Below are 14782 nucleotides of genomic sequence, written 5' to 3'. Positions count from 1 at the left end.
AGAATACAGGAGGTTTCATGGCTAATTAATGCTAGCGAGACAGAGGCAGATGCACAGTCTCTAGAGTGTGGTTTTTGTGAGAGAGTCACAGTACTGTGCTGGATATTTACACGTTTTCTGGATAAGTAATGGTGTGTGTTGGGGTAAACGGGGATAGAGAATGTGTGTGTTCCTGTCCTGAGGTTTCATGGGTAATTCATGATAGAAAGAGGAAACGGGGTGAGCAAGGGAAGCTGCTCCTCTCAATGGGCCACTAAGGTACTGTAACCTTAGTCGCCCACAGCTGCACTATCTGGATTGGAGTGCAGCTGGCCGCCACTCGGCATCATCTTTCGCTCTGCATATCGCACTTTTTTTTATTTTCCCCTCTGCCTCTCCAGTGTGTGTAAACCGGGGTGGAGAATGTGTGTGTCAGTCATGGAGGATGCCCTCGGGGTCAGGCCTATTCTATCAGTTGTGTGTCAGGTCTGGTGCCAGGCCAGCCTAGTGCATCTCAGACAGCAGCAGCCAATGGCTGGCCTCGCTCCTCTGCTCCGCCTCACAGGGAGGAGGAGGAGGCGGCCGCTAGGAAGGGGAGTACTCACTGAGTGCTGAGAGGGCAAAAAGACACACACAGGCACTACATTAGCCCATTCAAACACACACACAACACTCCTTCAGTTCTCTGTCTTGCTGGAAGGCCTTTGTTGCTCCCTCGAGGAGCGTTCAGTCTCCTGCACTAAAACAAACTGAAATTGAGTTTGTTAATTTCATGTCCACCAAAATGGCTGACTCAATACCATTTGAAATGTGTTAAAGCTGCATCTGACACATCCTGAAACGCTGACCACGGCACACAGTGGTGACGGTGTTGCATGAAAAGTTGACAGCCTACAGTACAGCAGTACAGTGAATGGAAAATTACATGCAACTGGCAAATAACATGCAAACTTGTTTTGTAGATTAATGTGCGGGTCACCACCATGGACGCAGAGCTGGAGTTTGCCATCCAGCCCAACACCACTGGCAAACAGCTCTTTGACCAGGTAAGCAAGAGAATTCACATAACTTAAAACCTATAGTATGAAACATAAGATCAAGTGGGTGCTTTACCTTGTTCCTGGATGAGGTTAATTTCTCCCTTTTTGTTAGTATTATCATTGAAGATGAGTATTTTGATATACACTGTCCTGATTGATGTGTAGTCAGTTACTGTTATAGCATCAGTACTGTTATCCTGTCATAATGGAGCAGCGTTACTGTGACTGACAGTCAGTTACTGTTGTCATGGTATCAGTACTGTTCTCCTGTCATAATGGAGCAGCATTACTGTGACTGACAGTCAGTTACTGTTGTCATGGTATCACTACTGTTATCCTGTCATAATGGAGCAGCATTACTGTGACTGACAAGTCATGCTGAGGCAGCACGCCCATTGCAATATTGATGTCCCTGGCTGAAATATTCATATGATATAGACATCTAGCTAGCTGGGGTAAAACCAGGGCCTGCCCTGGTCCTATGGTTCACTCAAAGGATTTGTCCCACGAGGGCCACCTCAATGAGTTGAGAGTGGAGACAATGTCCCCAATTAATTACATTGATGTCATTTCAACAATGACATGGTTAAACAGTAGTTTTGAGGGTGCATTGGAGGTCATTGAATGACGGACTGTTTTTGGGATCGTTATTGTTGGATAGTTATTTTCTGCAACTTCTCAGCCTGACACTGGAGGAGGATGATAATGATGTAATTAGCGGTCGACCGATTAATCGGAATGGCCGATGAATTAGGGCCGATTTCAAGTTTTCATAACAATCGGAAATCTGTATTTTTGGGCGCCGATTTGCCTTTTACATTTTTTTATATACCTTTTTATTTAACAAGGCAAGTCAGTTAAGAACACATTCTTATTGTCAATGACGGCCTAGGAACGGTGGGTTAACTGCCTCGTTTAGGGGCAGAATGGCAGACTTTCACCTTGTCAGCTCGGGGGAGCCAATCTTGCAACTTTACAGTTAACTAGTCCAACGCAATAACGACCTGCCTCTCTCTCGTTGCACTCCACAAGGAGACTACCTGTTACGCAAATGCAGTAAGCCAAGGTAAGTTGCTAGCTAGCATTAATCTTAACTTAACTAGTTAACTACACATGGTTGATGATATTACTAGATATTATCTAGCATGTCCTGCGTTGCATATAATCTGACTGAGCATACAAGTATCTGACTGAGTGGTGGTAGGCAGAAGCAGGAGCATAAACATGAATTCAAACAGCACTTTCGTGTGTTTTGCCAGCAGCTCTTCGTTGTGCGTCAAGCATTGCACTGTTTATGACTTCCAGCTTACCAACTCCCGAGATGAGGCTGGTGTAACCGAAGTGAAATGGCTAGCTAGTTAGCGTGCGCTAATAGCGTTTCAAACGTCACTCGATCTGAGCCTTCTAGTAGTTGTTCCCCTTGCTCTGCATGGGTAACGCTGCTTCAATGGTGGCTGTTGTCGTTGTGTTGCTGGTTCGAGCCCAGGGAGGAGCGAGGAGAGGGACGGAAGCTATACTGTTACACTGGCAATATTAAAGTGCCTATAAGAACATCCAATAGTCAAAGGTTAATGAAATACAAATGGTATAGAGGGAAATAGTCCTATAATTCCTATAATAACTACAACCTAAAACTTCTTACCTGGGAATATTGAAGACATGTTAAAAGGAACCACCAGCTTTCATATGTTCTCATGTTCTGAGCAAGGAACTGAAAGCTTTCTTACATAGCACATATTGCACTTTTACTTTCTTCTCTAACACTTTTTGTTTTTGCATTATTTAAACCAAATTGAACATGTTTCATTATTTACTTGAGGCTAAATTGATTTTATTGATGTATTATATTAAGTTAAAATAAGTGTTCATTCAGTATTGTTGTAATTGTCATTATTACAAATAAATAAATAAATCGGCCGATTTTAATCGGTATCGGCTTTTTTGGTCCTCCAATAATCTGTACCGGCGTTGAAAAATCATAATCGGTCGACCTCTAATTGTAATATCCGAGCCTAATTTCTATCCCTGTTGAGGTCCCTATATGCCTGTAAAGCTACTCTGTAACACATGTTAAAGATATCGCCGTGACAATCAACAGTACCAGAGCATTTTCTCACAAACAGAAACTGGAGAGCATTTAGGATGGCTGAAGAACTGTAGTGAATGAGACCATTGACGCGCAGGCAGGTGGCGACTGTCCTGGACGGTGTGTCCAGCTGTCTTCTTACACTTCACAGTGTGTGTTTTGTATTCTCAGTACACACACACACACACACACACACACACGCACAATCCATTTCCAGGGAATCAGCAGGAGTTATGGCCATCCGCCTCATTGCCCTCCTCTGCAGTTAACAGACAGAGTGGATCTAAGTAGCTTGTTGCCGCGTGTCAACTGGCTGGGCTATTAGTCACCCTCCCAGAGTTAACGGTGAGCCCAGGGCCCACTGTGGAGAAGTTATGCCACAATGGGCCCATCGCTGCCGAGGAGCCTCCAGTCAGGCAGAGGCTAAAACACCCCTCTCAATTAAACCTGCATTGCAGTATATTTATTTACACAGTAACATGTGAGCCTAACTTTCATCCTAGTCACAGGAAGTCTGAACTTTTGTCATGAAACAAATGGTTGCTAGCATGTTGCGTTCTATAGGACTTTTCACATGAGAAATGTGTGACTTTTTCAGTAATCCCACCCTCCCAACTGTTTAATGGTGGAGTATTGTCTGATGTTAACAGGTGGTGAAGACGGTGGGGCTTCGAGAGGTCTGGTTCTTCGGACTGCAGTACGTGGACAGCAAGGGTTACAGCACGTGGCTGAAGCTTAATAAAAAGGTGTCTTCTCTCATTCTCTCTGTCTTGGTTTCTCTATCTCTTCTCTTACGCTCTGTTTCCAGAGCGGCTGCCAGCAGGCAGTCAGTTTGAGCTGGTTATTAGGCTGTGGTCAGGGGGCCTCAAATGTGCACTTTCACAGACTTCCTGTCGCACTCAGGCCAAAGACCCCCCCCCCACCCCCAAAGAAACTGCTCTGAAGTGCCTGTAAAAGACGGCGAGAGAGGGAGTGTGTGTGTGTTGGAACTAGTTCAGTAGTCGTAGAGCAGTGTGGTTCTGTCAGGGTGATCTACAGCACGATTTATTGTAACAGTTGTCTCCAGTGGAAAGTGTTCTGATTCTAGGCCCTGGAGTCTGGGACGTAAGCGGCTGTAAAGAGTCCAATCCTATCACTAATTAGGATAAGATTAGATAACATAAGTTTGTTCATACCTTTATGGCTTCATAACCAACTTCTATGATTTAGCTTTATAGCCCAGCTTATAAAGCTTAGATTGTAAAGCTTCTAGATCCTCCAAGTATCTCAATAGTCAAACACTGATGCTTACTGAGCATGCATCTTAGCCAGCCACGTTTTTCCCTGTCGGTGAGAGGAGACGAGGCGATAGGAGGCACTCCAGACTACTGACAGTCGTCTAGTCTTACCTCTAGTGGTCTTGTTGTGTCTGTACAGGGCTTTAAAGGTGTTGTCCCCTCTAGGTGACAGCCCAGGACGTAAAGAAGGAGAACCCTCTGCAGTTTAAGTTCCGGGCCAAGTTCTTCCCTGAGGACGTGTCTGAGGAGCTGATCCAGGAGATCACACAGAGACTCTTCTTCCTGCAGGTAACTGACACTAGCTGTGTTCCAATACTCATACTAACCATAATATTTGTGACATAAATTGAGAATGTAGTATGCTTATTGGTCATAGTATATATATATTTCTAGTATGCCAAAAGTTTCCAGATGTTGTACATTCACCAAAATACGAAGTATGCAAACAGTGGACACTATTTCTGTGCTTTTAGGGCCCATAATGTAATTCTTCAGAAAATGGGCGTGGCTTCAACGGTACACTCAACTGAAAGGATACCGTTAGTTCATCTTAGTATACAAATAGTATGTAGTATACAGTATGTTAGTATGGGTATTCGAACAACGCTTCCGTCTTTGTCGCACAGTGATGACACCACGTCAGTCGGGGGGGGGGGGGGGGGGGCTTTTCATTGTTGGTCTAGGATTCTAAGTCATCAGTATTGACAGTCAAGAACAGACATACTCTTATTTTTTTTAAATAAGTGTTCTTGATGCCAAATTCTTCCTAAGTTCAGTACCTTACTGGGAAAGGTGAGATGAGGTCACATGACCTCTACTTTATTTTAATTTTTTAATTTTGGGCTTCTCTGACCAGGTGAAGGAGGCCATTTTGAACGATGAGAACTACTGTCCCCCGGAGACTGCCGTGCTGCTGGCATCCTACTCTGTCCAGGCCAAGTACACCGACTACAACAAAGACAGCCACAAGCCTGGCTACCTCACCAACGACAGACTGCTGCCACAGAGGTGAGTGGCCACTGGCCAGAAGCAGGGATATCCCGGAGTCATGCACCATCCACATTCTAACAAGGAATCCTGGAATGTTTTGTTTTTAAATGTATTGTTATATTTTACATTTCCTCTGGAATGTTCTGTGTTGTGTAGAGTCCTGGAGCAGCACAAGCTCACCAAGGAGCAGTGGGAGGACCGGATACAGACCTGGCATGAGGAGCACCGAGGCATGCTCAGGTCTGTGTGGATTTCTTTCTCTGTGTGTGTTTGAGGGTTATTGGGAGAGGTGTTTTGTCTCGTAGAAGATGCATTTGTCTGAATGGTTCCACCACATTGAGACATTTCGTAACAATGTGCTGTTCCCCCAGAGAGGACTCTATGATGGAGTACCTGAAGATAGCTCAGGACCTGGAGATGTACGGAGTCAACTACTTTGAGATCAAGAACAAGAAGGGGACAGAGCTGTGGCTGGGAGTGGACGCCCTGGGACTCAACATCTACGAACACGAAGACAAGTCAGTCTCACTACTACAGCTGTATCAACTATGGCTGGCCTATTGGAAATCTACTGTAATGATAAGCAGATGTTTAATCAGATTTCGCCTAGTTGTTCTACTTTACAAATTGTAGTTTGATTGTCGGGGTGACTGAAAGATGTCCAAGAAGGAAAGAAAGAGAAGGATGAGTAAATGTTACTTTTAGCAGTAGAGGAGAGGGGTGGGGGAAGGAGAGAGTAAGTGGGGTCTGTTACTCTTCCGGTCTTCCCCTCATTTGTGGATGGGACACAACTGTGGCACGGCTTTGAAATGGTTTCCCGTCCTGCCAGTAAGACCCATTCCCTTTCTTTCCCAACACTGACCTCAGATCAGCTGGTAGACAATAATGCAGTGCCAATTTCTTGAGTAGAGACTTGCATTGGCAGGACTGAAATCTGATCACAGATCAGTATAGTATACAGCAATCGATTTGGACGTCTCTCGCCTATCATCGCCATCTGCTTTTATAGCACAATATTTTACACCCCAAAATACGACTTAATTTTGAATATTGAAAACTGTCTGTGTGCATCAATGACCCCCCCCCCCCAGACTGACACCAAAGATCGGCTTCCCTTGGAGCGAGATCCGAAACATCTCCTTCAACGACAAGAAGTTTGTCATCAAACCCATTGACAAGAAAGCTCCAGTAAGTCTCCCTTCGTCTGATTTTCCTTTAAGATCCTAAAACAACAAGATGTGAAGGCACAGATCCCTTTTCCAGAACACTTTAATAAGTAGTAGTGAATTATACTCTAAAGAGTTTATCATATTCTCTGTTGTCAAACATAGTAATCTCATGGTCTACCTAGCCATCCTAACGGGTTCCCCTAAATTCGGGTATCCTGTGTCCCTGTAGGACTTTGTGTTCTACGCGCCACGGTTGCGGATCAACAAGCGGATCCTGGCTCTGTGTATGGGGAACCACGAGCTGTACATGAGGAGGAGGAAGCCTGACACCATCGAGGTGCAACAGATGAAGGCCCAGGCCAGAGAGGAGAAACACCACAAACAGCAGGAGAGGTACAGGAGGAGCACATAGAGACACACACGAACGCAGACACACACCTTCTGACAATACCCTGGATCAGCACCACTAGAGGGCAGTATTAGACTGTATATAAATAGCTATCAAGGATATTTACTTTACTTTCATAGTCATAGCTATATGTTGACAGAAATGAAAGCCTATTTAGAGACATTCCATAGCAGGTATGCTGTATATTTGAACCTTTCTAGCAAACAACATCACCGTTTCAGAATATTTTATAAAGTCAATAATATCAATAAAAGTCAATAATATCCAGAATGTTGATATTACATACAGACATTAACAAGACATCATGTACAATACATTGACATGTTAGTTTGATACCCTGGATATTACTGTACACTTTAATAAGATACAAAATCACTTAAGGTGGCGATGAAAAACACACCTATATAGATGAGATATCCCTTCATCAATTCCTGACAGAGCCCAGCTGGAGAACGAGAAGAAGAAACGAGAGCACGCAGAGAAAGAGAAGGAGAGAATAGAGCGAGAGAAGGACGAACTGATGGAGAGACTGAGGCTGATCGAGGACCAGACGATGAGGGCCCAGGAAGGTACCAGTCAGCCTCTTCCCACAGCTCCCCAGAAGTTCAACCCTTTAACTTTCCACCTGTCTTCCCACAGCTCCCCAGAAGTTCAACCCTTTAACTTTCCTCCTGTCTTCCCACAGCTCCCCAGAAGTTCAACCCTTTAACTTTCCTCCTGTCTTCCCACAGCTCCCCAGAAGTTCAACCCTTTAACTTTCCACCTGTCTTCCCACAGCTCCCCAGAAGTTCATCCCTCTAACTTTCCTCCTGTCTTCCCACAGCTCCCCAGAAGTTCAACCCTTTAACTTTCCACCTGTCTTCCCACAGCTCCCCAGAAGTTCAACCCTTTAACTTTCCACCTGTCTTCCCACAGCTCCCCAGAAGTTCAACCCTCTAACTTTCCTCCTGTCTCTGTACAAGTGTAGACACTCTATAATACCACATTCATTCAGCATTCATGCAATATCTGCACCTCTTATTTGCCATAGGGGAATTATATATTTACTTTGTATTTCAAATCTATATTGACCCAGGGCAATATCAGGTGCAAATGTTGCACTGTTGTAAATGCTAGGTAAACCTGTCTCTGGCGTCACCTGGAGGGTTTTCGTGGTGTTGATATGTGGGCTCTACATGGGGCTGTTGGTTGGTCAGTGTCGGTCAGTATGCCAATGGGACCTGACCCTAACCTTCTAGACTGGTCCTCACTGCACCGCGGTACTAAACTCTCATCTCTTACTACTTATAGGACTGTTCTCAGCACCAGGTAAACATTACGTCCACTCAGAAACACTTCTTTTAACCCCCTCCCTCCCAACACTACCATCTGATCTTATAGACTTGGGTGGTGTGTTGAGAGAGAGAGACATCCACATTGTGTTCCAGTGGTATAGACTGACTTGGTGGTGTGTTGAGACATCCACATTGTGTTCCAGTGGTATAGACTGACTTGGTGGTGTGTTGAGAGAGACATCCACATTGTGTTCCAGTGGTATAGACTGACTTGGTGGTGTGTTGAGAGAGACATCCACATTGTGTTCCAGTGGTATAGACTGACTTGGTGGTGGGTTGAGAGAGACATCCACATTGTGTTCCAGTGGTATAGACTGACTTGGTGGTGTGTTGAGAGAGACATCCACATTGTGTTCCAGTGGTATAGACTGACTTGGTGGTGTGTTGAGAGAGACATCCACATTGTGTTCCAGTGGTATAGACTGACTTGGTGGTGTGTTGAGAGAGACATCCACATTGTGTTCCAGTGGTATAGACTGACTTGGTGGTGTGTTGAGAGAGACATCCACATTGTGTTCCAGTGGTATAGACTGACTTGGTGGTGTGTTGAGAGAGACATCCACATTGTGTTCCAGTGGTATAGACTGACTTGGTGGTGTGTTGAGAGAGACATCCACATTGTGTTCCAGTGGTATAGACTGACTTGGTGGTGTGTTGAGAGAGACATCCACATTGTGTTCCAGTGGTATAGACTGACTTGGTGGTGTGTTGAGAGAGACATCCACATTGTGTTCCAGTGGTATAGACTGACTTGGTGGTGGGTTGAGAGAGACATCCACATTGTGTTCCAGTGGTATAGACTGACTTGGTGGTGTGTTGAGAGAGACATCCACATTGTGTTCCAGTGGTATAGACTGACTTGGTGGTGTGTTGAGAGAGACATCCACATTGTGTTCCAGTGGTATAGACTGACTTGGTGGTGGGTTGAGAGAGACATCCACATTGTGTTCCAGTGGTATAGACTGACTTGGTGGTGTGTTGAGAGAGACATCCACATTGTGTTCCAGTGGTATAGACTGACTTGGTGGTGTGTTGAGAGAGACATCCACATTGTGTTCCAGTGGTATAGACTGACTTGGTGGTGTGTTGAGAGAGACATCCACATTGTGTTCCAGTGGTATAGACTGACTTGGTGGTGTGTTGAGAGAGACATCCACATTGTGTTCCAGTGGTATAGACTGACTTGGTGGTGTGTTGAGAGAGACATCCACATTGTGTTCCAGTGGTATAGACTGACTTGGTGGTGTGTTGAGAGAGACATCCACATTGTGTTCCAGTGGTATAGACTGACTTGGTGGTGTGTTGAGAGAGAGAGACATCCACATTGTGTTCCAGTGGTATAGACTGACTTGGTGGTGTGTTGAGAGAGACATCCACATTGTGTTCCAGTGGTATAGACTGACTTGGTGGTGTGTTGAGAGAGACATCCACATTGTGTTCCAGTGGTATAGACTGACTTGGTGGTGTGTTGAGAGAGACATCCACATTGTGTTCCAGTGGTATAGACTGACTTGGTGGTGTGTTGAGAGACATCCATGTTGTTTTCTTTTTTTGTTCCATACTGTTTTTACTGTTGTGTGTGTGTGTGTGTGTGGGTCCTCTCTCACTGTTTATAGGTTGTTTTGTTGTTGTTCTTAAAGTCAATCACAATTTTTGTGAGATCATGGCTGACCCGAGCATCCCATTGGTCACATTGTAAAAATTGTGGGTGCTGCTGGACATGGTTTGAGGAAGACGAACAGCGAAAAGGGTTGTTTTTTGAGACGGGCTAGCGGACTTTGTATTTTGTTCATGGTCACAGAGTTGGAAGAGCAGACACGCAGGGCCCTGGAGCTGGAGCAGGAGAGGAAGAGAGCCAGGGAGGAGGCGGAGAGGCTGGAGAGGGAGAGACAGGCAGCGGAGGAGGCCAAGGCGGAGCTGGCCAGGCAGGCCGCTGACCAGATGAAGAACCAGGAACAACTGGCCGCTGAGCTGGGCGAGTTCACCGCCAAAATAGCCCTGTTGGAGGAAGCCAAGAGGAAAAAGGAAGAGGAGGCCACTGAATGGCAGCAGAAGGTAACCACCTCCCTACGTTCTACACTGTGTCCTGGTTACAATATAGACTACACTGTATAGAATCAGCAAGTTGTAGGTTGTACTGAAATGTTCTATAACATTGCACCTTCCTGAATAAGTCCCATAACTCGCCAGCACTCCCCTTCTCCCCAGGCCATCTCAGCCCAGGACGACCTGGAGAAGACCAAGGAGGAGCTAAAGACTGTGATGACGATCCCGTCGACGCCAGCGGGCGGCTCCACGGAGAGCGAGCACGAGGAGCAGGACGAGAACCACGCCGAGGATGCCGCCGAGCTCTCCCTGGAGGGCGTGAGTGCCCTGGACCTGCGCAGCGAGGAGGAGCGCGTCACCGAGGCCCAGAAGAACGAGCGCCTCAAGAAACAGCTGCAGGTCGGTCCCCTCTGACCTCTAACCTTTAACCCCAAGACCTGATGACCTCCCCTTAAAGGGCCTTCTTTAGTTGCTTGATGGCGTTAACTGTCAATCAACACTCTCTCTACCCCCCCCCCCCCCCCCCCCCCTTTCTCCACCTCTCTCTACCCTCTCCCTTTCTGTCCTCCCCCAGGTGTTGAGCTCGGAGCTGGCTGAAGCCATAGACGATACCATGAAGACCCAGAATGACATGCTTCACGCGGAGAACGTGAAGGCCGGGAGAGACAAGTACAAGACCCTACGTCAGATCCGCCTGGGAAACACCAAGCAGCGCATCGACGAGTTTGAGTCCATGTGATCTGTTCTGGGTTCCCCCATCCGTTCGTTGGCGTCTCGCTTTTCGCCAGAACAACAGGCACTGTCTCTCCTACACTCCCCTTTTCCCCGTACCCATACCCACAAAGGTTCCAGAGGGCACGGCCGCCACCGCCTCAAACTTTGCCAAAGCTCTGCCCGCATCTCCATCAGGAATCGGGCGCAAGCAACGCTTTGCACCATTCCAAAAGTGGTATTCTCCTTGTATTGCAAAGGATGTGTCTGTGCTTTGCTTTCAAATATCTAATGTGGAGACGCAAGAAAAACCAAAATGGGAAAGATTAGATTTTTAAGCGAACAGGGGTATGGAAAGCTTTGTTGTTCTTGCCAGAAAGCTAGTATGCAATGCTTTAGTATTACTGACTCTTGTCTTCAGTTGAACGTATTGATGCTGTCTGGTACTTTCAAACCTTTTTTGCTTTTGTTCTGATCTATGGTTATAACACGTTTTATTGAAGCCCTGTTTGTTAAGTTCTCTGTTCTCATTGTTAACTTTGACGGTAGATTGGTCCGAGGCTGGTAGAGGCTTGTGTTAGGGGATCGATCCATTCAGGTATGTTGTGAAAATTTTCAAAACATTGAATTGTTTTGAAAGATATGAGCCTATGAGTAACAGGGTTGACGTGTTATGCTTGACCCACAAAATGGCCAAAAAGAGTAGAACCAGCTCACCTGCTTTTACACTATGATTTGACTATTAGATATTCAATGTTTTCTTTTGGAGAAAAATACATTTAGAAAGGAATAGTTTCACCATATTAAAGTGAGAGTTCAGTTGTCGTAACAGGGTTGACCTTAAAATGAGAGACCAGGTTTTTTTGTAACCTTAAAATGAATCACTAATCACATGAAATAAAGTCTTCAGAAATGTCTTCGTCAAAGCAACAAAATAACTATTGCTTAACAATGATGGTGAAAACCTGGAGAAATTGTTGTTAACTGTGTTAAAATCGTCTTGGAAGACGGAGGCGAATGCTGAATTTTGCCACTAAGTCTTTATTCATATAAAAATCAGATTTATTGAATTTACCATGTGGTCTATATTAAAGGGCACTTCATTTGAAAAGAACAGGCTTTTAAAATGTCTATATTGATTCACCATTTCTACTTAAAATATCAAAAGGATGCAAAAGGAAGTCATTTTGTTGAACGGCCCTACCATCTTGACTCTGAGCATCAGTGCAAAGCCTACACCAGTCTTGAGGAGAGGCGTGAGTCTTGATGAATGAAAGACTGGTCTCCAATGGGAAGCCAATGATTTCACGTGATAAGGTTGTAGAATATAGTGAGATTTGATTTGGTGCTCAAGGATAAATAATGTTGTGAAACACATTTGGTCTGAGATAAGCTGATAGTATGATGGAGATAAGCTAATTGGTTAGGTGTGTGTGTGTGCGAGAGACCGGTAGGAAGAGAGAGCGAAAGCTGTTAGTTTAGCTCCTGTGAGCTGACTCCTTATGTTTTATGTCCAGTCACCAAAGATGGTTTCCTCTGCCTACCAGCTCACAAAGGCCTGGAAAAGACCGAGATGCTTAAGTGCTGTGAGAGTGCCAGTATTGTCTGTCTGCATAGTAGTGACTTTTTGAAGAGGCCTTGTTCTTTCTGGCTGAAGAACCCATGAAAATGTTAGTCCTCATCAGAGAACAGATCTCTACCTCAATACTGTAACCATGGTGACTGACCAAACAAACACTCGGTCTCAGATCCCCTCCCACAGATTGAGTTTTGACTGGCTTGACAAGTTCAGACTAGGAGGCGATGTAGCTTTATTGGTTAACGTTTCAACTGAAATGAGTGCTATTTTATGCCAGGTGTACTTTCAAGCGATGACACATTGAAGTGTCACTAGTGGAGACAATTGATCAAAAAATGATACTAAGTTTGGAGCTAGTTTTACATGGTGGTCTCTCTGAGATATCTACCTTGTGTTTTGTGTTACTACCTTCTGTTACTGAAGTTTCTCTGAACTGTAACTACACCTAAATTATACAGATCAAAGGTCACGCAAGCCAAGCCAATCCAACACTGAGGACACGGCTGTGAGTCTGCAGTGGACTGTTCTGATACTGTGCAGTAGTAAGGTTGAGAACTTCCGTGACCCAGGCTGTGTAGACATGGTGTCTGTGTCCTGTGGTAGTGGAGCTGGTGTGACTGGTTATCATGAAGCTCTGTTTGGACTCGGGACCTGCATGTCTGCCGACAGCCAACTGGGGCCAGAATAGGACCATGTTTCTCCTCTGCTGCTGGACAGATCTGCTCACCATTCTCTCTCTGCCACAGCTGTCAGCAGGATGGATGGAAACTCAATGGCAGAGTGCCACCATTTTAGGACTGTGAAGAGACAGACCAGTGCAGATGTTAGAGGTGAATGTGCCCCCCTATTTATACGCTCTCATTAGAGGGACCCAGCCTCCTGGGTCAACCCCCCCCACCTCAATGTTCAGTGGGAATAGAGGACAGGCCAATAAAAACATTTTCAGACCTTGATCTTTTCACTTACTGCAAATCAAATTAACTCCAGCATTGTGGATACATGTTACTGGTCAGTTTTGAATTAACGGGAGTGTTCAGTTTTTTAAAATTTGCAATCGGATGGAATGTATTTTTTGTTATGCTACACTAGACAGCTGGTTTAAGTTGAGATCTTAAAGCCAGAGTTTTAATCTGGAGGACATTGAAGGGGCTTGACCCAAACCTGCCTTTTCGCTAACCCAGTGAGTGTCCAAATATAGGGGTTGAATTTGCCATAGCAGGTGAAAAAACTGTGCTTCCAACTTATTTTTGTAACTTGTTCCAAGATCAAACTATGTACCAGCATGCATCAGTAGCTCACTGGAGGTGAAAAGAGAACTACTCTACATGCCAGCATCCCCCATATTTAGGGCAGGGTGCATTGAGTTGGGCTTTTCCCATTGGCTGAGCCTGTTAGCCTGCTTGTGTCGCCTCCAGTGAGAGCAGTGTCAGTGATGCCTGTGTTGGAACCAGCTGTCATGTATATGTGGTTCAGTTTTTCCTTATGTTCATACTAGCGTTTCTGTACGATAAAGGCCCGGGTGGAGCTTAGTCCATTGGTTTCACAATAAAAGTTTAAAATGAAGTTGCCTTTTTATATATTTAACAAATATAGTATTGGTTTAAATGATTGGTACCTCTGACACCAGTAAAAGTTATGTTGATCGGTGATTCTTTAGATGAACCTAGAGCAATACTGTTCATGCATGGTTTAATTAATGCCATCTTGATGCTTGGTTATAACAAGAACATACAATGAGCAGTTCATCTTTTGATCTGAAAATGTTAATTTTCTCAGTGTCCTATCTGGTCAGCTGCCACTAACATCTGATCACATCAGGAATGGTAAAGCCAAATTAACCATAATTGCCATTGAGTTGTTGCATATCAAATTGGTGTTTTTCTTTATTTGAACTTGCTCAAACAGCTTGGAACCATGGGCAGTGTCATTGTAGTCAATTTACGTCTGAGTTGGCAAACAAATGGAAAGGGTGCACACTGCCACCTAGAGTGTGTTTTAAAATGGCATAAAGCCAAGGTTGGTGATGGAATGTTTCCTCACAAGTATAATTAATTGGTTGACCCCTCCTGATGACCTGGATGGAATTATGTGATCCTTCTTTAACCCATAGGAAGTCCCACCTAGCTGACGACTTCAAACTCGTGAAAGGCCTCAATGGCGCT

The 14782-nt window shown here is 44.9% G+C and overlaps 1 protein-coding gene across 3 annotated transcripts in view; it reads left to right on the top strand.

Moving 5' to 3' along the window:
* Positions 1 to 14183, top strand: part of LOC109890579 (radixin-like) — a 35929-nt gene extending 21746 nt beyond the window's left edge. For all 3 annotated transcript variants that reach the window (XM_031824310.1, XM_031824308.1, XM_031824309.1), the window contains 12 exons: positions 942 to 1025; positions 3756 to 3851; positions 4548 to 4670; positions 5239 to 5390; positions 5529 to 5612; positions 5744 to 5890; positions 6464 to 6560; positions 6771 to 6934; positions 7389 to 7519; positions 10086 to 10339; positions 10493 to 10729; positions 10905 to 14183. In XM_031824310.1, coding sequence (XP_031680170.1) covers positions 942 to 1025; positions 3756 to 3851; positions 4548 to 4670; positions 5239 to 5390; positions 5529 to 5612; positions 5744 to 5890; positions 6464 to 6560; positions 6771 to 6934; positions 7389 to 7519; positions 10086 to 10339; positions 10493 to 10729; positions 10905 to 11069 — 1734 coding nt within the window. In that variant the 3' untranslated portion in view covers positions 11070 to 14183. The remainder of the gene's footprint in view (positions 1 to 941; positions 1026 to 3755; positions 3852 to 4547; positions 4671 to 5238; positions 5391 to 5528; positions 5613 to 5743; positions 5891 to 6463; positions 6561 to 6770; positions 6935 to 7388; positions 7520 to 10085; positions 10340 to 10492; positions 10730 to 10904) is intronic.
* Positions 14184 to 14782: the final 599 nt, after the last annotated feature.

This window comes from Oncorhynchus kisutch, linkage group LG5, assembly GCF_002021735.2.
Source record: "Oncorhynchus kisutch isolate 150728-3 linkage group LG5, Okis_V2, whole genome shotgun sequence".
NCBI lineage: Eukaryota > Metazoa > Chordata > Actinopteri > Salmoniformes > Salmonidae > Oncorhynchus > Oncorhynchus kisutch.
Note: the sequence above shows the minus strand (reverse complement) of the source record. Positions and strands in the feature narration are given on the sequence as shown.